The following is a 25,276-nucleotide window of genomic DNA, read 5'->3' on the forward strand; positions in this document are numbered from 1 at the left end:
TGGGTTCAGGGCCTATGTATCTGTGGACTGCTGCTTTCGTGGGATTTTACAAAAAGCAATCATCATAAATCGAGAGTGAAAGTTACTGATTTCAGTGCTTTATTAGAAAACACAATTTTCATACAAACATAAGTAGACAGTATATTACAATCACACCAAATTGACACCAATGTATACTCACTTATGATTTCACTTCTTTCAAATTTGTTGATATTTTTTGGTTTATTATTTTTTTTATAGCAATTTTGACAATAAAGTAGAACAATTTGGTGTGTCGGAAAGATCTAACGAAAAACAAACACAGTCAACACACAGATAAGTTTTTAAATGTTTTCTTTGAGAAAAAGAAAAAAAAAAACAAGAACAGATATGTGACTGCAATTATAATGACATGGATCGGCTTCATGACATAACGAAAGCATTTGGTGTCGTTGGGCCGGGAGACAAAATGACAAATGTTATTATTTCGCACCGGACCCTGCTAAGAAAATGTTGACAAACAATATTTCTGTTAATGATGATGCTGCTCGAGATGAGTAATGAAAAAATTAACTTAAAAACTTCCAGCTACAATCTTCCCACCCCCCACCCCCTTCCCCTCACAGAGGGAATTACTCTTGCTAAACACGAGTAAAATCCATATTATTAAGCATTTATTCCAGAGTACCAGTATCTTGTAACAAAATACATAGAATTTACTGAATATTTCCTTGTTTTGTATGTTCTCAATGCTGTCAGCATGGATGTTACCCCAGTGTAGCAACATTGGCTCATAGAATTTACAGAATAATTCCTTGTTTTGTATGTTCTCAATGCTGTCAGCATGGATGTTACCCCAGTGTAGCAACATTGGCTCATACAATTTACAGAATATTTCCTTGTTTTGTATGTTCTCAATGCTGTCAGCTTGGATGTTACCCCAGTGTAGCAACATCAGCTCATAGAATTTACAGAATATTTCCTTGTTTTGTATGTTCTCAATGCTGTCAGCTTGGATGTTACCCCAGTGTAGCAACATCAGCTCATAGAATTTACAGAATAATTCCTTGGTTTGTATGTTCTCAATGCTATAAGCAAGAATGACATCCTTGTAACGTAAAGAATAGAATTACAGAATATTTTTCTCAATGCTATAAGACTTAAGTTTGCAAGTTAAACTAACTATTGTGTATTATGTTCTTTGCCTGTTACCTTCTTAATACTATAAGCATGAATTTAACTTCAGTGTAGCAATCAATCTCTTGCTACCTAAATTATAGAATATGTACTTGTTGTCTTAAAATATTCTCAAGGCTATAAACAAGAATATTGCCCAAGTCTAGCAAATGAGCAATATCTCGTTAGGTAGTTAAACAGTCACTCTGCTATTGCAACAAATTCTTTTGAGACAATTATTTTAGATTACAAACTCAGTTTGCTGGTGAAATGAAAGCTGCTGTATCGATAAAAGTAATGCATGAAATTGATTATTTCATATTTTTTTTTCATATTTTTGAAAATGTTTATATGAGTGGTAAAGAAGGTCCATGTATCTCTTGATGATACCAGTAGCTAATATAAAGGTTTCTTTTAATTTATCATTTCCTTTCACATTTTTGGAAATGTTTATATTAATGGTAAAGAAGACTCATGTATCTCTTAATGACACCAGTAGCTAATATAAAGGTTTCTTTTAATTCCTTGCTTACTTTCTTCCTTCATCTTATTTTTTAGGCCACATAAGTTTGGTTACCAACAAACAAAGCTGATGGATAAAGAAGGTTACAGATATCTACGTGTAGAAATGATAAATAACATCCCATTCTCTGTCTAAATCCAAGGAGCCAATCGGGAACAGGCTTACATCGGTCCTCATTAACTCCCTCTCAGTGGCTGGGGGTGGCATCATCCAACATCTAACTCAATTTCTACACCGGAAACATCTTAGGCACAAGCTAATGTGGGGAAGAAAAAATGTAAGGACATCATCACTAGAGATAAATATTAACAGCTACATTTTGCAATGGTCTTGTCAACGTTTCTGACCGAGCCCTGAGATATCAAGCATAGCCGAACACCTCTTAATGTTATCAAGAAGTCTATATGACTGAAACCTACTCTGCAAGTTGCTTAGTGTTTAGGCAGAAACGGAAACTTTGCAGCCATTTTGCCTACTTCTCCGTAAAGAAACAAGTATATTTACCTCCTCCACTCTCCTCTCATGTTTTCAATAGGGTACCACTAAACTGTGAATAATTCAAACAATATCACCGTCTTAACAGTGGACTAGATGAATACTAACTACCTCCACTGCTGTCATCTTAAACTAAAATCATTTGGATAATTTTTCATCAAAGTAATGGCTCTACGATCTTACACAAATCATAATAATCAATGTACCCATAATTTTACACATTTATTGCATATTTGAAGGCTTTTCTTTTGTTTTTACTTTCTTTTGCCAAAGACTTGATCTAACTTTGTACTTAGATCTGGGAAAAAAATAAAACTAAAAAAAACAAGAGCATCAATGACGCAGTATCTCAATACTGGAAGTTCTAATTTCGATTCCTAGTTTCTTATCTTTGCTCTGTCTCTACAATTATCAATATCAATATATATAATATTTTTGGTCATGTTTGACGTCAATGACAACAGTCAAATAAGAAGAGGCGAACAACTCGACCATATTCTTGATGCCCGCCTTGAGAAAGCTAGGCCTATCGACCTACTGTACGTTACTGTAGACTGTAGTGGTGACTACCATCAAAACTGTGTACACTTCCAATTATCAAAACCCACGTTTTTCCATCTCAATAATTTTGACATGGGACTAGATGAATGCTACCTAATACCTTCACTGCTGTCATCTTAAACTAAAATCATTTGGATACCTTTCTTCAAAAGTAATTGCTCTATGATCTTACACAAATCATGATAATTAAAATACCATAATTTTACACATTTATTGCATATTTGAAGGCTTTTCTTCCTTTTTTTACTTTCTTTTGCCAAAGACTTCATCTAAATTTGTACTTTGATCTGAGAAAAAAAAAAAAAAAAACCCCAGAAAAAGTCACTGAAAATAATCCTCAAGTAATTACGACATGTATTTATATTTTCAATCGACATTGCCCCAAATCTATCGACGTATCTTTGTCACTGCATCACCCTCTTAGCCAAATTGGCTTTAAAGGAGTCGTCCATAGGAAAATATTCACATTTGATAGATGAAAGATGGGACGACGCAGTGTTTACCGGTACACCCGATATGAACCGGGTAGTATTATTTAATTATCTTTATGAAGTGTCTAATATTACAGGGATGAGCCTGGGGTAAAAAAAAAATCACAGAATTTGCAAAAATTGCGGTATAGGATCCAGTTTGCCTATGCTACAGTGTGTCAGGATAATAGTTTTTGTCCCCGAGGTAGAAAAGAAATCACAGATATTCCGCGAACTCGCAGAAAAGCTCAGGCCTGACATTATCTCTACGGAGACTAGTTTAACCTTGCAGGATCTAAAGCAGATACTTTTGCTTTAAGATTCGGTCATAATTGCCGGGATATAACTGGACAGATCGACAGTACTAAGGAACAATGACAGAAGAAGAAGACATGTTGACTCACTAGCAGCTGCGGCGGCAGCCTCAGACGCGTAATACTTAACATCTATATCCGTGTCGGCAGAGAGCTTCACCAAGGCTGGTTTAATCGTGCCATCCCAAGTACTGAAAGAGAGGGAAAGAAACAACAGATGATTCTTCACAACCATTCAGTGACATTTCTTAAGAGAGGACGACGCATTTTCTCGCATTGAACACTACAGTTTCCATGTAGAAAACTGCTATACATCTTTGAACAGTTTGTATTATAGCAACTTGACCATTTGATATAACATTTGTGATTCGATACTGGAGAAACTATTCCCCAGAGGAGACTGCTGAAAGGAACATCAAGTTCTTCAGATTCCTCACATTTTATTAGTTTAAAATGTTGATGTTGTCATACTTCAACCTATTCATCTTCAGTATGTGACTGTAGTATGCTATGAGGGTTGAACGCAAACTCAGTATGTGACCACATGATGCTATGAGGGTTGAATGCAAACTCAGTATGTGGCTGTAGTATACTATGAGGGTTGAATGCAAACTCAGTATGTGGCTGTAGTATGCTATGAGGGTTGAATGCAAACTCAGTATGTGACTGTAGTATGCTATGAGGGTTAAATGCAAACTCAGTATGTGACTGTAGTATGCCATGAGGGTTGCATGGAAACTCAGTATGTGACGGTAGTATGCTATGGGGTTGCATGGAAACTCAGTATGTGACTGTAGTATGCTATGAGGGTTGAATGCAAACTCAGTATGTAGCTGTATGAGGGTTGAATGTAAACTCAGTATGTGGCTGTAGTATGCTACTAGGGTTGAATGCAAACTCAGTATGTGGCTGTAGTATGCTACTAGGGTTGAATGCAAACTCAGTATGTGACTGTAGTATGCTATGAGGGTTGAATGTAAACTCAGTATGTGGCTGTAGTATGCTACTAGGGTTGAATGCAAACTCAGTATGTGACTGTAGTATGCCATGAGGGTTGAATGCAAACTCAGTATGTGACGGTAGTATGCCATGAGGGTTGAATGCAAACTCAGTATGTGGCTGTAGTATGCTACTAGGGTTGAATGCAAACTCAGTATGTGACGGTAGTATGCTATGAGGGTTGCATGGAAACTCAGTATGTGACGGTAGTATGCTATGAGGGTTGCATGGAAACTCAGTATGTGACTGTAGTATGCTATGAGGGTTGAATGCAAACTCAGTATGTGACTGTAGTATGCTATGAGGGTTGAATGCAAACTCAGTATGTGACTGTAGTATGCTATGAGGGTTGAATGCAAACTCAGTATGTGACTGTAGTATGCCATGAGGGTTGCATGGAAACTCAGTATGTGACGGTAGTATGCTATGAGGGTTGCATGGAAACTCAGTATGTGACTGTAGTATGCTATGAGGGTTGAATGCAAACTCAGTATGTAGCTGTATGAGGGTTGAATGCAAACTCAGTATGTGACTGTAGTATGCTATGAGGGTTAAATGCAAACTCAGTATGTGACTGTAGTATACTATGAGGACCAGTGTTTCCTTTAAGAAATTTCCCATTGAGTCAAAATGGCTAATATCTGAATATTTGACTCACCCTCCGAGGGGTCTATGGGGAGGGGAAAAATTCCGGGGTTATTATTTTATTGAACCAAAAACACAATCGATCAATGTTTTCGTGACTTTTCACCAACAGTATTAGCACCAGGGGCGTAGCCAGGGTTTTCAAAGTTGTAGGCCAGACTATCTGAGCGGAGCGCCACCATCGGTTGGCGCAGAGCGTACAAGAAATTTTTGGTTTTACAAACCCCCCAGATGGCCGGAAACAGCCCTTCCCGAGTGTTTGTTTTGGTTCCCTGGCCTCTTGGTTTATCACTTTAAACCAAAAACAAACGAGTTAAAAAAGTACTTAATTCAATACTACATAATGTATTTAAAATTAGCAAGGTACATGTACAGGCAACAAACAACAAAGTGCTGCAGCTCTATACAGTCTGTTCATCAACGATAGGCTTATTTTCTGCGAAAACGGATTCTTAACTAGATTAACTAGTTAAAAAACTGACAATATCAGATCCTAGCCTTTTTCGGCAGGTAGAGTGTTGATTAAAACGGCACGTGATAGAAATGACAGCCTAGATGACAGAAGAATAGGTCACCTAATTTAGCCATATTCTTGCTACGTTCATTTCAATAGTTCTTCCTGTCTAGACTCTAAAACTCATCCAGCAAGCTTATGGATTTGAGTTATGGGTGTTTAAAAAAAAAAAAGAAAACTTGGCCAAAAAAGTGTAGGCCCGGGCCTACAGTTCTACATACTGGCTATGCCCCTGTGAACTAAACATCGGCCAATCCCATGTCTGATTTTAAATTGAGGCATGAAACCCTGAGCTTTATTTAAACGATGATTGCTAAATAATAATAAATTAGTTCGTTGCATATTACGCTTTATTTTTACAAGCTAAATTTGGCTCAAATATAGTGCACCACTTGCAATGCAGGGTAGAAATTTAGATTTTGCTCTGGGGGACTATTTTGGAAAATGAAAAGTTAAAAATGCCCCCCCTTAATGTATTTACGAGGGCTTTTTTAAGGCTTAAGGGGGCACTTTTCCAAAGTTCAATAGCCGTTTACGGAAAAGGTTGTAAGTATTTATCAGGATCAAGTAAGCACATTTACCCTCTTCCTAGATAGCTGCGACCGTATAGCAAATTCATTGAAAGTTTAATTGCCAAAATTTGCGATCGTTTAGCAAATAACGTCAATCCACCGAATATATGACGAAAAACTGTTAACCCATCAACTGAAATAGAAAACACAGGTTTACTTCTACTGAAGGTGCCCTTTCCTTTAATCATGTATTTTTTTCTTGTGTGGATAAAATCACCAACCACCAAACACGAAACCATTATACCGCTGAAAAGTAATCAAAGTTAAAACCTTCAATCCATCGCCACAGCAATTGTGTACATAAAATACAACATTCCCTCTCTAAGACATAGCACATACCTTCCAAACAACTGGCGATTTCCAGCATTTTTTTTTTGTTTTTGCTAACAGATGGTTAGGCTGCATTTCCCATTGACTTAGTGTGGTTGTTAGGCTAACATTTGGTCGAAGGTTGCAGTATTTCATGGATATTTTAGTTGTAGCTAACTGCGTCACAATTTCAGCGAATAAAGAGATGCTTAGGCTAGATTTCCCGTTGACTACGTGTTGTGTTTGACTACCTTGCGCGCGACGAAAGCAGCAAGGAAAGTATGTAAACAAAGTTACGGAAAGTATTGTTAATTATTATTTTTTGCAAACCGATGGTTAGGCTGCATTTCCCATTGACTTAGTGTGGTTGTTAGGCTAACATGTGGTCGAAGGTTGCAGTATTTCATGGATATTTTAGTTGTAGCTAACTGCGTCACAATTTCAGCGAATAAAGAGATGCTTAGGCTAGATTTCCCATTGACTACGTGTTGTGTTTGACTACCTTGCGCGCGACGAAAGCAGCAAGGAAAGTATGTAAACAAAGTTACGGAAAGTATTATTATTATTATTTTTTGCAAACCGATGGTTAGGCTACATTTCCCATTGACTTAGTGTGGTTGTTAGGCTAACATGTTGTCAAAGATTGCAGTTTTTCTTGGATATTTTTATTTTTTATTTGCGACACAACTTGAGCGAATGATCAGATGGCTAGGTTAGAGTTCCATGTTGACTTAGTTTGAAGTTAGGCTACCATGTGGTCGGAGAATTTTGGGGATTTGAGGTTATTGTCGCTGGTACTGAAATTGCTTAGTGGAAGCCGTAATTTGCCACGGGAAGTTCCTGGGGATTGCGCGACCCTCCCGCACTGCTTCAAATTTGATCAAATGTGATGCGGGATTGTGAGAACTGTTTGTGCGATTCACGCTGCTACTGCAAACCCTAGCTAAAGCAAAAAGCTTGTCACAATTAAATTTACACAGACACCTGATATTACGAGGGCAGTTTTCTTATATTTCTTTTTCGTCCTCGCAATTGTGCTATGAGGACTCATTCAAACTCAGTATGTGACTGTAGTATGCTATGAGGACTCATTCAAACTCAGTATGTGACAGTAGTATGCTATGAGGACTCATTCAAACTCAGTATGTGACTGTAGTATGCTATGAGGGCTCGTTCAAACTCAGTATGTGACTGTAGTATGCTATGAGGGTTCAATGCAAACTCAGTATGTGACAGTAGTATGCTATGAGGACTCATTCAAACTCAGTATGTGCCAGTAGTATGCTATGAGGGCTCGTTCAAACTCAGTATGTGACAGTAGTATGCTATGAGGGTTCAATGCAAACTCAGTATGTGACAGTAGTATGCTATGAGGACTCATTCAAACTCAGTATGTGACTGTAGTATGCTATGAGGGCTCGTTCAAACTCAGTATGTGACTGTAGTATGCTATGAGGGTTCAATGCAAACTCAGTATGTGACAGTAGTATGCTATGAGGGCTCATTCAAACTCAGTATGTGACAGTAGTATGCTATGAGGGCTCGTTCAAACTCAGTATGTGACTGTAGTATGCTATGAGGGCTCGTTCAAACTCAGTATGTGACAGTAGTATGCTATGAGGGTTCAATGCAAACTCAGTATGTGACTGTAGTATGCTATGAGGGCTCGTTCAAACTCAGTATGTGACTGTAGTATGCTATGAGGGCTCGTTCAAACTCAGTATGTGACTGTAGTATGCAATGAGGGTTCAATGCAAACTCAGTATGTGACTACAAGATGCTATGAGGGTTAAATGCAAACTCTTTTGCAATTTTACATCAATTGTGCTAATTTGTGGATCAAAGAGACCTACAAATTTGCTAAAATAATCCTTTGTAATGCTACAGTACAGGTTAACATAACAGAGAGAGAGGCATGCAGTAGAGCATAGATTGATATCCACTATACCATCTATAATATTACATCATTGAGTATGTCAGATGTACTGTGAGTATATACCATTCTATGCTGTATCCTGAATGTAGGCGAACACACATCAAACTCATAAAACATGTACAATTTATTACTGAGGACCATGTGCAGCTGCAAACAATAATGATTGATTGTATAATTATGGAACTCCAAGAAGAATGAGGATTATGGAACTCCGAGAAGAAAGAGGTTTATGGAACTCCCGAGAAGAAAGAGGTGCGTATAATCCAGTCAAAAATAAAGCAAATCAAGACCAAGAAAGGTTTCTTGTCAAAAGTGAGCTTTTACCTCTGGTCCAGCATGGGGGTCATCTTCATGATGGTTTTACAAACGTTGAAGCGGACGTTAGCTACGGCATCGCCACTGAGGTCCAGGACGATCGGCAACATTAACTTGACGGTGATGTTCGGGCCCACAGCTTCTGCCAGGACGTTGATACAGAACAAACATGTCATTCGATGAAGGTAGTTCTGATCTTTGGACATTGCTAACACTTTTGGTATAACCGTGTTCTGGGGATTAGAAAACAATGACAGCAGAAATGAAAAACACATTTGCGATGCTAGGACCACATTTTCTGATCCTGAAGAGCACAAAAAAAAAAAAAAATTATATATATATATATGTATATATATATATATATACATATATTAATTAATTAATAAATAAATAAATAAATAAATAAATAAAAGGCACAAGGAATAGATTTATAAACAAATTTGGAATATTTAAAGAAGCTATTTGTCAATAGAAACCTCTAAATTTCAATAAACTACAAGTAAACCTTTGCACTGTTGAAAAGAACAGTGAAAACAAAACAAAACCCATGAACAATCTTTTGCTCCATTGATGATAAGGACATTATCATTTCTTTTATCATTTTGTACTCAATTTCTTGTGGTGATACAAACAATGTTGCCAGCCTACCATTCATTCCTTCCTAACTTTGGAATACTAAGCTACTCTTGCAAATCATTTCGAGTTATACTGTAAAGCCCTCTAACACTTTAACCTGTCTGTTGTCACAATTCCAGTGAGAATTGTGGAATGTTACTGCAAACTTTTCAACCGACGGTTTGCTGTCCAGTTCACGCCGGTTTAAGCCCACCCTAATTCCATCGTCTTTCCTTCTGTGTCAACTTTTCCCAAATCTTTCTCTTTTTCCTTTACACCACTTCATCTCCCTGACATTGAACAGGAGGAGGGTATCAGCATTTCCAGTCTAATAAAAACATCATTGATTCATTCCGACAATGTGAAGAAATACTAACCTGGGCCCAGTCAGCGCCAAACTGCTCTACTAGTTTCTTCAGAATACTGGTAGCTGCTTCTCTTATTGCAAATACTAAAGAGACCAAGAAAAATGCAGAATTATACGAACAATCATCGTCTACATGACGGGTAATCATTTTATCATTCACATTTTGCTGCGTAGCATGTTTTTCCCAAGTTGTAAAATCATTGCTGTACATACTCAAGTCCAGTATAGCAACTTGATAATTCACCATTTGCGATGCGATGCTTGATCAATTATTCCCCGACATTATATGTTCCATCACAGAGCAGGTAGCTCGTTATCTCACCTGACATCGCGACCGAAACAAGAATCGTAACTAATAAATGACGGGTATTTACGCAATACTTTTGTGATGAAAGCAAGATCCACTTCCTAACCCAGGGTTTTAAATCACTCCTAATGATGCACCTTTTTAGTCAAAGTTTATTTCTCAATCTCTATTCTCCTGCATTTTCTCCCCCTTTTGTGAATTTTGAAGGGGTCAGTTTACATTAAAACAATCACAATGTCAAGTATGGTACTGATTTGGAAGGAGTTGCAATAGCATTGGATACCAGGGAGCCAATCAAAACATCCCACTGCACTAGAAGCGTTCAAGTTAGGACATGAATGTAAATAAGGCCTGTGGACTATCTCCAGGGAGGCCTGTGGACTATCTCCAGGGAGGCCTGTGGACTATCTCCAGGGAGGCCTGTGGACTATCTCCAGGGAGGCCTGTGGACTATCTCCAGGGAGGCCTGTGGACTATCTCCAGGGAGGCCTATGGACTATCTCCAGGGAGGCCTATGGACTATCTCCAGGGAGGCCTATGGAATATCTCCAGGGAGGCCTATGGACTATCTCCAGGGAGGCCTGTGGACTATCTCCAGGGAGGCCTGTGGACTATCTCCAGGGAGGCCTGTGGACTATCTCCAGGGAGGCCTATGGACTATCTCCAGGGAGGCCTGTGGACTATCTCCAGGGAGGCCTGTGGACTACCTCCAGGGAGGCCTGTGGACTATCTCCAGGGAGGCCTGTGGACGATCTCCAGGGAGGCCTATGGACGATCTCCAGGGAGGCCTGTGGACGATCTCCAGGGAGGCCTGTGGACCATCTCCAGGGAGGCCTGTGGACCATCTCCAGGGAGGCCTGTGGACTATCTCCAGGGAGGCCTGTGGACTATCTCCAGGGAGGCCTGTGGACTATCTCCAGGGAGGCCTGTGGACTATCTCCAGGGAGGCCTGTGGACTATCTCCAGGGAGGCCTGTGGACTATCTCCAAAGAGGCCTGTGGACTATCTCCAGGGAGGCCTATGGACTATCTCCAGGGAGGCCTGTGGACCATCTCCAGGGAGGCCTGTGGACCATCTCCAGGGAGGCCTGTGGACTATCTCCAGGGAGGCCTGTGGACTATCTCCAGGGAGGCCTGTGGACTATCTCCAGGGAGGCCTATGGACTATCTCCAGGGAGGCCTATGGACTATCTCCAGGGAGGCCTGTGGACTATCTCCAGGGAGGCCTGTGGACTATCTCCAGGAAGGCCTGTGGACTACCTCCAGGGAGGTCTGTGGACTATCTCCAGGGAGGCCTGTGGACTATCTCCAGGGAGGTCTATGGACTATCTCCAGGGAGGCCTGTGGACTATCTCCAGGGAGGCCTGTGGACTATCTCCAGGGAGGCCTGTGGACTATCTCCAGGGAGGCCTGTGGACTATCTCCAGGGAGGCCTGTGGACTATCTCCAGGGAGGCCTATGGACTATCTCCAGGGAGGCCTATGGACTATCTCCAGGGAGGCCTATGGAATATCTCCAGGGAGGCCTATGGACTATCTCCAGGGAGGCCTGTGGACTATCTCCAGGGAGGCCTGTGGACTATCTCCAGGGAGGCCTGTGGACTATCTCCAAGGAGGCCTATGGACTATCTCCAGGGAGGCCTGTGGACTATCTCCAGGGAGGCCTGTGGACTACCTCCAGGGAGGCCTGTGGACTATCTCCAGGGAGGCCTGTGGACGATCTCCAGGGAGGCCTATGGACGATCTCCAGGGAGGCCTGTGGACGATCTCCAGGGAGGCCTGTGGACCATCTCCAGGGAGGCCTATGGACCATCTCCAGGGAGGCCTGTGGACTATCTCCAGGGAGGCCTGTGGACTATCTCCAGGGAGGCCTGTGGACTATCTCCAGGGAGGCCTATGGACTATCTCCAGGGAGGCCTGTGGACTATCTCCAGGGAGGCCTATGGACTATCTCCAGGGAGGCCTGTGGACTATCTCCAAAGAGGCCTATGGACGATCTCCAGGGAGGCCTATGGACTATCTCCAGGGAGGCCTGTGGACCATCTCCAGGGAGGCCTATGGACCATCTCCAGGGAGGCCTGTGGACTATCTCCAGGGAGGCCTGTGGACTATCTCCAGGGAGGCCTGTGGACTATCTCCAGGGAGGCCTGTGGACTATCTCCAGGGAGGCCTGTGGACTATCTCCAGGGAGGCCTGTGGACTATCTCCAGGAAGGCCTGTGGACTACCTCCAGGGAGGTCTGTGGACTATCTCCAGGGAGGCCTGTGGACTATCTCCAGGGAGGTCTATGGACTATCTCCAGGGAGGCCTGTGGACTATCTCCAGGGAGGCCTGTGGACTATCTCTAGGGTGGGTAAAAGGTACTCACAGAGTAAATGTAATATTCTGAGGAGGAAGGAGGAAAGCCTATATAAGTAGATTGATGGCAACGTTACGCTCAACTCACCATGGTCAACCAACCAAGTCATACAAAGGGCGTTCAATTTTTCGTCAAAGAATTCCACACCCTGTGAAAACAAACAGAAAATTACAAGTTCAGCAACAACAACTTTTTGAACAGTCATTTGTAAAGAGACGCGAGAGCAAAATATGACAAAATTGATCGGAATACCAAAATAAATCTTACCCTAAATAATGAAAGGGGCAGACTAAGAATTTGAACAAACGTCATTGAGATTGCTAACTTTGAGGAAAGATTGACTAAAATGAAGAAGGCCAAACACAACCATTCATCCCCTTGCACTTTCTATCAGTCAGTAGAAGCTGCGAAACATGGTTGGTTGTTATCATTGTACTTCTACTGTTTGGTCAGCCAATGAATTATTATACAATAATTTGGTACCGTCAAGAATGAGGCCCCGACGTGACTCTTTTTTACTTCCACCACATGATATCATAAATGACCTATCCAACTTAAATAATCATTTCTACTCACCAACTGGCCAGCTGGTCTTAATGTCCCTTTGGTATCTTCTGCTCACTCTACAAGTAACGTAACACAGCTTCACCTGTACACATAATTCCAGATCCCAATTCTTGCCAGTGAACCACCCACCCCCCTTCCCCATCAGTAACATCATTTTCTATTTAACAATCAATCTACTCACCAACTGTCCAGCTAGCAGTGGCATGGATCAGTAACATCATTGCTTTTTTACCAAGACATTTACCATTTACCAAGACATCTACTCACCAACTGTCCAGCTAGCAGTGGCATGGATCAGAAACATCATTGCTTTTTTACCAAGACATTTACCATTTACCAAGACATCTACTCACCAACTGTCCAGCTAGCAGTGGCATGGATCAGTAACATCATTGCTTTTTTACCAAGACATTTACCATTTACCAAGACATCTACTCACCAACTGTCCAGCTAGCAGTGGCATGTATTCAATAATGGCCAGCCTGACCCTCCATTTGGTGTCCTCTGCCAACTCTACGATGGCTGGCAGCAGTGACTGTGAGAGCTGTCTGATGCCGATCACCTGATTCACACAGTCAAGGTTACTGATGATATTCAGCCTCACCTCTGGGCATTCGTCTTTAAGCTGGGACAGGAACAGTGGAAGAAGGTGCTCTATGGTGCTACAACCAGAGACGGACGAGAAAAGAGAAACCAAACACGGTTAAAATTTAGGGCTCACGGAAAGAAAATCATTTCATTCTCAATTTTTTTCTTTCATTCATCTCATTGAATACTAAAAACTGCTGTACATCTTTGCACTTGTATCTAGTGATTTGACTATTTGGTATATGCAGGGATGAGCCTGGGGTAAAAAAAAAAAATCAAGGAACTTTGCAACAATTGCGGTATAGGCTCCAGTTTGCGTATGCTACAGTGTGTTAGGATAATAGTTTTTTCCCAAAGGTAGAAAAGAAATCACGGATATTCCGCGAATTCGCGGAAAAAGCTCATGCCTGTATATTGCATTTTGGGATTCGAAACCTGAATGACCTATTCCCTGGGGGGAGGGGGGTCTACCATGATGTTTGTTCTTTCATACAGTTATGCAAGAGGCTGATTGCGTTGAATATGTTTCTTACCTCCCCCCCCACTTTTTTTTAAAATAATAATATTCAATACTCAAATCTCAGACCAAGTTTCATAACTTGACTGTTAAGATTTTAATTCAAATAATCATAATAATATTCAAGATTACACATTTTGAATGCTTTCCTATCTGCATTCTACGTACATGTGGCATTATACCATTTGGAAAAAAAAGTGTTTGAGAGACACAAATTTAACCCAATGGTTTTGTCATTATTTTGTTAAGTCGGTTCAATAAATTTAGGTTGGTATCTGAAGCTCCAATCCTTTGCTTTAGAAGATACATGAAACTAGCTAACATAACCATCCATTGTGTGAATACGACTTAGCGGCAGTTTCTCTCAGTTTCTTCACAAGAAAATGGCGAGACAAATACGTGCGGTGTAGTTCTTCATCTCAGAATTGAACTTTTGGAAGAATAAGATCTAGGTGTCCTTTTACTTTTCATTGTAGTGAATTCCTTACATTAGTCACATGCGATTCATTCGATGAGCTTCCAGCCAATTACAACACACACGAAACTACAAAGGTATTTCCCTTGATCAAAGGAGAAAAATCTGTTTTCAGAACGAGAGAAATCTTGTGCCATTCAAATTAGACTTTTTTCTTCTTCTTGCAATCACGAATGAAAGATGAAACTACATCACTTACTTGTCCTTTCCAAGTATGGGAGACAGTCCCATGATAACCGAGGCCAGGGCACTCTTTACATGTTGGTTGGCGTCACCTACTAAATCCTGAATCACAAAAAGAAATGAAATAGATGAGTGAAGGTTTCTGTATGACCTACTACACACCTGCAATGGAGTACTAGTACAAAATGCCCTGCCGTATGTTAACCCGGGGATCACGTCATTTCACAAAAGCTGCTTTGTGATGTCAAAACATGAGGGATGTCCACTCACTTAAACATAGGGTCAAATTTAAGTCCGCACCACTGTTTGCATTCTGTCCATATAAACTAGTGTTTACACGGGTCCAAAAATCGGGAACCGGGTACCCGAGGGCCGTTACCCGTCGGGTATCCGGGTACCCGGAAAAACTTTGTTTACCCTCGTGTATCACGATTTTCAAGAAATTACATATTGGATGCTGTAATAAGTGCATTATATTCTCTACTGACAATGTTTTCATGTTCAAATAAGTAGGTGTAAGATAAGGCATAAAACCTCCCTCAATAATTTTTATTTGCTTCTGTTTCTTTCATTAACTTGTTAATAAATAAATAATTTTATTATAATTAGCATTACTACTAACATCGCACTGCCGCCGCTGCTTATGCTAGCTCGTGCACGTCTATTGGATCAAACCATATAAATATCCAATTTAGCTCTTAAACAGTTTTTAATACTACCAGGCCTACTATCCATTATGCAGGCCCAGGGTTCGCATTAGCCGTGAGATTGCACGATTCGCGCAGTTTGATCGCATTTGGAATAAACGATTAGTAAAAAGCCACTTGCGATTACTATTTTTTAGTTATCCCGTCTATAATCCATAAATATCGCGTAAATATCCTTGTCAGCCTTTCCTTCTTTGAAATAAACGAATGAATAAATAATAATTTCTTCCACATGGTAGCCTAACACCACACTAAGTCAATGAGAAATCTAGCTAAGCCTAACCATCTGTTTATTTGCTGGAGTTGTGACGCAGTTATAAGACATCCATGGAAAGCTTTCGTTATTGGTGTTATCTTCGAACACATGGTAGCCTAACAACACACTAAGTCAATGAGAAATCAGCCTAACCATCGGTTTGCAATTTTTTTTTTAAACAATCACACTTTGCGTATGATTCGGGTAATAAATTAGGAACCGGGTAGTATCGTGTCGAGCGGGCCCCTTCGTTATTGCTGTTATCTTCGACCACATTGTAGCCTAACACCACACTAAATCAATGGGATTTCTGCCTAACCGTCGGTTTGCCAATTTTTTTTTTTTTTAATCACACTTTGCTTAGGATTCGGGTAATAAATTAGGAACCGGGTAGTATCGCGTCGGGCGGGTACCCGGATAACCCGTGCAAACACTAATATAAACGCACCATGTTACAACAAGCAAATTGGACACCGGAGAAGAAAGACAGTTTCATATTACTTCACTAACAGAATTTAAACTTGAAAACTAGCGAACCTCCTTTGTGGGGGGGGGGGGTGGGTGGGGAAAGATTGAAGTATCAAATAGGAAGGACAAAATTAATCACATCCATCTCAAATGCTGCTTTATGACGTAAGACATTAAGGAGATGATTGACTCACTTTAACATTAGGTAAAATATTAGTCATAATGGTTTGCTCTCTGTTCTCCGCAGAGAGGTTCTCACAGAAAGCCTTCAATTTGTGGGCAGCGGCGGCCCGCACCTCTGCTTCGCCGTCTTTCAGCAGACTCTGGTAGGCCGGGACCATCTCCTGTTGGGTGAGTTCCGGTCCTACTGCACTCTGAATCTGTTAAAGAGACCGGAGACCCGTGGCATCGTTTCAATACCTCAAGTGATAATTACGAGGCATCTTATTGTCCGAGAGAACACTTGGTAACGCAGAGTTATGAGGGGTAAATAGAACTGGTCGAGTGAATCGTGACAGATCTCTACTAGCTACCCATAATTAAAGTGGTGATGTTAATAAATATTTTATAATGATGCTTGAACTTAACATTCAATTGACTGGAACAAATTGATAATAATTTTGGAAGCAACAACCTGAATTGATATCTTTATAAATAATATCAGTTTGATAAATCATCTTTCAGTTATGCCACTTTATCCATTCCTTAAACCATTTCAAATCTTTACCTCCTGTACACCAAACAATTAAACTTCTCTCCTCCCCCCCCCCACCACCCCATAAACTCTCCCCTGTAAATGTCCAAAGAACTCTCCTAACCTCTGTGAATTTATTGGCTTCAGTTATACCACTTTATCCATCCCTTAGACCATTTTAAATCTTTACCTGCTGTGCACCAAACTTCTCCCCCCCCCCAACACCCCCTAAACTCTCCCCTATAAATGTCCAAAGAACTATCCTAACCTCTGTGAATTTATTGGCTTCAGGTATACCACTTTATCCATCCCTTAGACCATTTCAAATCTTTACCTGCTGTGCACCAAACTTCTCCCCCCCCCCCCAACACCCCCTAAACTCTCCCCTATAAATGTCCAAAGAACTATCCTAACCTCTGTGAATTTATTGGCTTCAGGTATACCACTTTATCCATCCCTTAGACCATTTCAAATCTTTACCTGCTGTGCACCAAACTTCTCCCTCCCCCCCCCCAACACCCCCTAAACTCTCCCCTATAAATGTCCAAAGAACTATCCTAACCTCTGTGAATTTATCAGCTTCAGTTATACCACTTTATCCATCCCTTAGACCATTTCAAATCTTTACCTCCTGTGCACCAAGACCTCAAACTTCTCTCCCCCCCCACCACTCCCTAAACTCTCCCCTGTTAATGTCCAAAGAACTCTCCTAACCTCTGTGAATTTATCGGCTACCATGTAGCGTACTCTCCAGGATTTGTCTTCCACACACTGCTTCATGGTCGGCATGATGAGTGTCTTGGTGTCTGCATGAGGGAGAAGCTCGGCTATCTTGATGGCTGCCTCCACACCCAGTAATCTCACAGAATCCTGAACAAGGAGTACAAGTTTGTAGAAATATTGAATGAAGATATGGAATGCAGAGACGGTATTGATATGGCGTTATATTCTCATTCCATTCTCAAGCAAAGCCACAAACTGTGCAAAATACACTCCAAAATAAAACATTATCCACACTTTCCAAAACCTGTTGTAAATTTTTAAACATTGACAAGGTGCAATAATGTGATGCAAGAACCAATAACCATCTGGAGAATTTTCACGGCAAATGACTGGTTTTACAACCAATGCTAACCCATGTTAATGTTTCGGGATCAGTTTAACTGAACGAAATGGAAGAAAGGAGAAAGGTGTAATCTCTGTAATTCATATATTGTGACGTTTAATTGTGGGGTCCTCCAGATAAAACACAGTTGAATCCTAACCAAAGTTATCCACCTGTCCTGGCTTACCTGCTCATCGTTTGCTAAATTAACAAATGTCGGGATGAGGTCGGACTTGAGATGCTCGAGATCTAAAACTGTCGCAAATTCTCCGATCTTTGAAGCAGCTGCTCTTCGGACCATAGGGGTATCATCTCCACAGAGGTTGCGGAAATGTCTGAGGAGGAAGAAAAAATAGGGCGTGTTGATGGCACAGACGATCAGTGACACACAAACTATGGTAAAAGTGTGCATGCTTACAGGAAAAATTGTCCAGGAAAATATGATTCAAAGAGTCTACAGGTGCTTCATAATTTTGCACAGCCTAAGAAGAAGTGAAACTATAGACGTAAGTCGGGCCAAGAACGTCAACATTCACATTTCTCTAGATATCGATGATCTATTTGGATGAAATATTAACTTTGAGAAACCCTTGTGCTGCAAATGTAGTCACAATGCTAGAAATGGAGCTTGGCAGTCTTTCAATAAGCATGGTGGGGGAGGAAATCATTTTTTACCTGTTTTCTGTTTGTAGCTGGAACTTAACAATACCGAGTACGGGTATATACACCAAACAAGATTATAACTGATCGAGCTTAGACAGCAACCTACAATAGCAACAGACCAGATGAATCATGCATGGATGTCGGCAAAAATCTTAATGGCCAGAGGTTAGCATGACTGAATACAATATTTCTACTCTTAACCAAATCTACAAAAAATAAATTTAACTTAAAATAAACATAACGATTTTATAGGTTTTGCTGGGAGGTGGTCTGTAGCAACCTACAGTAGTTACACTTTACAAACTGCTATTAACGCTGTCATGATATTTTACAAAGACTTTTCAGATTTTCACTCTACACCGGTTGCGAGTGAAATATCGCTTTAATTTAGGAAGCAAAATGGAGGAACAGTGACGTTTTTTTGCGCACCATTCTGGAGCTAAAATACAAGACTAAATAATTGGAAAAAATGTACAAAGTCGCTAATCAAGTAGCGAATCAAACTTACAGTGAGGTACTGTATAAGGCTTAAGACTCCCGCATGAGATAGTGTGCCTAGTACTAGGGGAGCCCTAATGCTACAGAAGCCCAGCTACCTTAGTAGGTATTTTTTGCCGATGTTTTACTTTGTCCTTACTGCACAGAAATACAATTTTCAAATGTGCAATTACGTAGCTCACCAAGCATCTGCCTAACCTTAATTCACAGTGTGAAGTATTGATACTGTAGATTTGTACTACAAGAATGGAAACTTGAACAGCAATTCATAGTGGCGAATGAATTCTGCATTTTGGCGAGTAGCTTGTCAGGTCAGGTTCGCAACATGGCGAGTACTTTTAAAAGTCATCGGTCGGGACTGTTATCGTGGTCGGTGTAACTCACGTTCTAAGTTCTTCTTGCAATCCGGGTGATATCCTGGTGTAAGCTACGCTGTAAAGACCACAGGCTGATGTCCGTGAGGTGAACCAGTCTCCCGTCGACAGTCGTTTGATCATCGGAACAAAGTGGTTCTCCAGAGCCTCCACGGAGTGTTCGGCTGCTAGCTTCCGTAGAGATTCTACGGCCTTGTCTCTCACGACCGTCTCCTCAACAGCTGCTAGGCTCTCCAGGGGAGCCTGTCATAGAAAATAAACATTTACAGTACTCAACTAAAGAACAACGACTACTGTTTCCTTTCACTTTCTCTTCCCTCAAAATAATCAACATTACTACTTTGAAATGCTATAAGTACTAGCATTTCACGCTTTGCAAGTTTGTATTTTGAAGCACTGTGGGAAAGAGTTGAATTATAAACTCAGGAGGTAGCATATATATATATATATGCATTGTTCCTGACTGTGACCTTTTCTGTACAGGTCAATTGGCAACCATTCACTACAATGTTTTATCACTCAATAATATTTCCAATATCGAAAGTCAACGAGGGTATCGTATTTCAACTAAGTTTTTCCAACTTGGAAACAATTAAACATTTTTGTAGGTTTCGGGAAAGGAAACCTGTTGCTTACACGATCCTCCTATCCCTTGTAACATATTCAATAATAACAACTGTGCATATCAAACTAAATTATGCTATCGATTGATAGTTCTTCCTGCATAACTTTCCATTTTGAGTGATCTGAAAGCACGTATGTGAAGTATCCACTGAAGTTACTCTCAATGTATCAGGTTGTGATAGATTTACAGTAGTGTTCCCTAACACTTATAGTGTAAATACATCACTGTATAGAGTGTAGGATGACAGATCATATAGATTTACAGTACGTGTTCCCTAACACGAGAACTAGCGAGGACAAGGTTTTATGATCATTAATATGCATGCAGCGGTATTTCTGAGAGCGATTATAGATCCATTCCCCACCCTCTAGTAGACTTTCCCTAGTTAACACCCTAATCCTGACACTTATAGAGTGTTACAAATGAAACACTACAACTAGGCAAACTGTTGTGTCCATTTTGACCTACACTTTGTAGTAGTATCATTCACACAGGGTAAACCAAGTCAAATGCGATCCACTCAAGTCATTTCTTTTAACCAGGCTGACGACCACTCACCAGTAGACAGTGGACATTTTCAGGCCCTCCGACCAACTGTGTAAAGTCACCCAGCTGCTGAGCTAGGGCTAAGAGAACCTCATCCTCATCATAAATGGTTTCTGTGATGTAAGAGAAGATCATGTCAACGTCATGTGAATGGTGCATCAAGGATGGGGGTGAGGTGGACACATGATACGAATAAAGAAAAATGAATGAATAAAAACAGGTTTACTAATGATTTGTGTACTTTGATAAGACTCTTAACATTTATGTCAACATGTAGACAGGACGAATAAAAAGACTATTTAGTCTGTATTTGTATGTTCCTGCTTCAGTTGATAATTGGTTGCCTTGGGATCTAGAAGAGATAAGAGACTGAGAAAACAATATTTATACTTAAATTGTAAGCTCAAATTTCATCACGATTGCCCCTTAGATATGCTAGAATGTCACATTAATGGTAAGCCTGGCTCACAAATTCCAACAAGCATTTTACTGATAGGTATCCATGGTGAGATATTTTATTGGATATTTTAGTAACTGTCAATGGCTGACTGAGCATACTGTGGAACCTGCCTATACGAAGGAACTAATGAAAACTTTCAACCCCTAAAGCTTCAATTTTAGATTTCCTCTCGAAAGTATCTGTGGAGCTGTAAATAACAACACTTTTGATTCCTAGATTTAAGTTTCCTTGCTGAGTTTTCTATATATTCAGTCAATGATATGTCGATACCATAGTTGGGTCATTTACCTGTTAAAAATGGAATAAGTTCCTTCACTGTTCGTTCCACACCCAATGCCAAGGCGATGGTTGATAACTTCTTTATGCTATTCAACCGTCTCTGTAAATGTGTAAAAAAAAAAAAAGAGAAAGTACAAAAATAAGCATCACTTGGAACATGCATCCATGGTGTTTGGTCATCTCTGTCTTGAAGTCTCTACACAAATATATGTGACTTTAGGGGGCCATGTCATTCTGCCATCGGTACTTTCTGCCATAGAAAGTGTGCTCTTTTGGCCATAAAAAAGGGGCCATTCTGCCCGCCATGGCGGTAAAGCACTATGTTTGGCGGAAAGAGCACATCATTGTGGGTGCATATTACATGCACTGTATATTGCTTCCCACCACTCTACCTAGGCCTGCAAAATTCACAAAATCGGTCATTTAAATCGACAATCAGAATGGGACTTTCAAATAAACAAATCTGCTTAATTTAATTTATTCAACCAACTAGTGAAGTACTATTGAAGACAGTGTATCGACTCTTAAAAACTTACAATTAAAACAATTCAATCAACCTGTACATTAAAGACTGTATCAATTCCCCAATCTTGTTCTAACTACAATTCAGTCTATCCAGCAAACTGTCACATTTGAAGACGGTGTACCTATCCTTCCACCTGAATCAAAGAAAGTTTCACTGATCAATACATTCCTGTGTAAATTCCTTTCCTGAAATGTACCTTTCAACCATCGGTTTCCAACCTTTCCGCCATGGAGAATGGATTGTAACCTACATGGCGGAAAGATATGGCGGGTATGTACCTATGGCGGAACGGCACTAGATCCGTGTCTTAAATATCACTATGGGGCATCATAGTAATCTCATCTCAATAATTTCATCCATCAAATTCAAGTGTTATTTGTAATGGTGGCAAATATATCACACAATTTTTGTTACAACCATAATTTACGAGGCAGATAGTAAACCCCCCCGGATGTACACATTTAGGTGGAAATGTAACATATCAGAGTACAGAATACAAAAGTACACAAAATTTCTGACAGACAAAAGACTATATCCCACTGATTGACAGTGGATTACCAATTATTGATCAAGGTATTTCAATATCAGTTTTGAAAAAACCTGTATTGCTAAAAATTAAAACTAAGAGTAACTTTTCGTCCTTCATTATTGGATACTCTTTTCATAAGCTATTCTTCCGTGGCTAGACACACATGATTCTGTATGCCTATAACCATAATCTGCTGTTTTGACCAATGCAAATTTTTTGCAATGTAGGCTACGGCCCGTCTTAGGCCTTAATGTTTCATTCATGAAATTTGCATAGCTACCAGCCTAGTTTAGGACCTAACTTTAGGTTACAACTAACCTTACACTAGGTTAGGAATAAGGCGCAAAATTACAAAATGCAGTCACATACTGTTTTAACACAGACTTTTGAATTGCTTAATCAAAGTGGCTATTCTTACGACTAGTCGTAACAATAATCCCCTTCTGCGCATGCGCAATTGCTACTTTTACAACTAGGAGTACTATTTTTACGACGAGAAGCAACAATAATTTCCGGTTAGGGTTAGGTTTAGGGTTGGATTGAGGGTTAGAGTTAAGGTTAGGGTTACCCCTACGCTTACCAGTCAAAACGTCCCTTTACCAAAACGTCCCCGTACCAAAACGTCCCCGCTTTTGGTCAAAACGTCCCCGTTGGTCAAAACGTCCCCGTAAGTCAAAACGTCCCCGTCTATCACATTCATTCACAGTTGTGAATATATATTAATTTTAAGTTATAATTTGGCTAAGTTATCGGCATGCAAGTTGCATTACAGGCGCTAAATAAATAATGAAGGACTATATCGTTTAATTATATTTGGTATGAAAAAGGTACACGCTATATGTTTTTCAGTGAATTAACGAATTAAGGAAAACAAAAAATATTATACAAGAGGAATTAAAAAAGAATTTGGATGCGTATACTGTACAATATATATATATCTATATAATATTTTAAATTGAGTGAAATCACTTATCGTTTATTTTTACGAAGTAAAATTTTGTCACGGGTACGTGCCCCTGTTGATATTTGACATTTTGAAATATAGAATATATCTGTGTTTTCAACCTAAAATAAACTTATCCTTACTGCACTCTAATACTCTTTGATTTGAACTAAGAACATCCACACTTGCATTCCAACTGATTATAAAAAGCGGGGACGTTTTGACTAACGGGGACGTTTTGACTGCGGGGACGATTTGGTAAAAAGCGGGGACGTTTTGGTCTTAAAAAAGCGGGGACGTTTTGGTAAAGGGACGTTTTGACTGGATACCACCCCTACTACATGCGCAGTTGCTTTATTTACTTCGAATTCGCATTAATTCGCCGATGTCGTAAGAATAGTTTATAAATAATTGTTACGACTAGTCGTAAGAATAGCCACGGCCTTGCTTAATTGATACACATATACCGGAATATGCCTAAAACTTCCAGTGTAAATAGTCACCCTATATTATGGACATAACACTCAGTCATAAACTCACACAGAGGACCTGGCATAGGCCTAGTACATACTAGTTAGGCCTAGGCTACTTAGGCCTAGGGCTTACGCTAGGCTTAAATCCGGATAGTCTTCCAAATAGGGTCAGCCTACTGTGGCAGTAAACTTAATTCTAAGTTAGTATACTACATATTCTAGCAAAACTTGAACACCACCATCAATCTTCAATTAAACTTATAAGTTGTCCTGCCATTTACTATTCATGCACACAAGCCTAGGGTTTAATCATCATAATCCCACAAGTTGAACTGGGGATAGGACTATCGTTAGGCTAGGCTGCACAGCAAACAAATTGACAACACTATTGTAAACACAAAATAGCGCAAATCATAACGGTCAAGGCGTTCCAAGGCTTAACATTATATCCAGAATAAACACAACCAAAAGCAAAGTTTACTTGGTCGCATTCCTACCTGAACATCTTCATTCCGCAATTCATCTACAAGAACAGCAATGGGATAAAGGCTTTCGTCTCCGCTTTCTCCGGTAGCCATTTTCAGCAGGAACTAAGGAAATATTGCATATGCCTAGACGCAGTGTCGTACGAGAGTGATGTCATATGTAATGTATAATTAATACAGTACATGGTTAATACAGCGCTGTCTACGGTCTCGTGCACTACATAGTAACGTTGAACTACAGTGAGATGTGAGTGAGATGACGGGTGTCCGCTGTTGGAGCTCAGGGGTTGAACGACTGTTATTAAAAGCCTAAGCTTACTTATGACATAGTTCGCTCTCGATTTCCAAGGGACGCCATACGATATGCCGTATACGAATATATTGTGTTGTTGATTTCAGGAAAACAATTGAGTGCACTTGAAGTCGTATGGCAGTATCCCAGCCTAGGCTTCATTGTTGGACATAACACATATATGGCGTGAAATTCTGAATTCTCTATATTCCTTCTATTTTCTTCTTTCTATTTATAAATTTCTAACCAAAGATATGGATGTTCAAAGCCGCATTTTAATATTTTAACACTGGTATGAAACTTTGCATCGAGTCAACCACGAAATATATAACATTGCTTGGATTTAGCCGAGAACACTTGAAACGGGGTGGGAGTCACTTTTTAGTGACCCCCATTACAAAGAGTGATCTACGAGTGCAATGTCTCATTCGTGATTCATCAACCACACAATGTACAGTTACAGAGTGCCAATAAGAGAGAGCATACTCTCTACAAAAACTCGTTTTAGACTTATACAATAAAGCCAAAGTATATAGCCTAATGTGGCGTGTGTCTCGATCGATCCTTGC

General features: G+C 40.2%; 1 protein-coding gene across 1 annotated transcript; it reads right to left on the reverse strand.

Annotated features, from left to right (window-relative positions):
• Window positions 1-82: 82 nt before the first annotated feature.
• LOC139976870 (uncharacterized) lies at window positions 83-24,642 on the reverse strand. The gene is made up of 14 exons (XM_071985734.1): window positions 24,428-24,642; window positions 21,469-21,559; window positions 20,733-20,833; window positions 19,560-19,792; window positions 18,202-18,349; window positions 17,624-17,779; window positions 16,410-16,595; window positions 14,801-14,886; window positions 13,461-13,683; window positions 12,542-12,602; window positions 9,801-9,874; window positions 8,818-9,041; window positions 3,609-3,709; window positions 83-1,934 (listed from the first exon to the last, which is right to left on the reverse strand). The coding sequence occupies exons 1-14, from the start codon at window positions 24,506-24,508 to the stop codon at window positions 1,924-1,926; spliced, it is 1,776 nt and encodes a 591-aa protein (XP_071841835.1). The 5' UTR covers window positions 24,509-24,642; the 3' UTR covers window positions 83-1,923.
• Between the last annotated feature and the right edge of the window lie 634 nt (window positions 24,643-25,276).

This window comes from Apostichopus japonicus, chromosome 12 (assembly GCF_037975245.1).
Source record: "Apostichopus japonicus isolate 1M-3 chromosome 12, ASM3797524v1, whole genome shotgun sequence".
In the NCBI taxonomy this organism is placed as follows: domain Eukaryota; kingdom Metazoa; phylum Echinodermata; class Holothuroidea; order Aspidochirotida; family Stichopodidae; genus Apostichopus; species Apostichopus japonicus.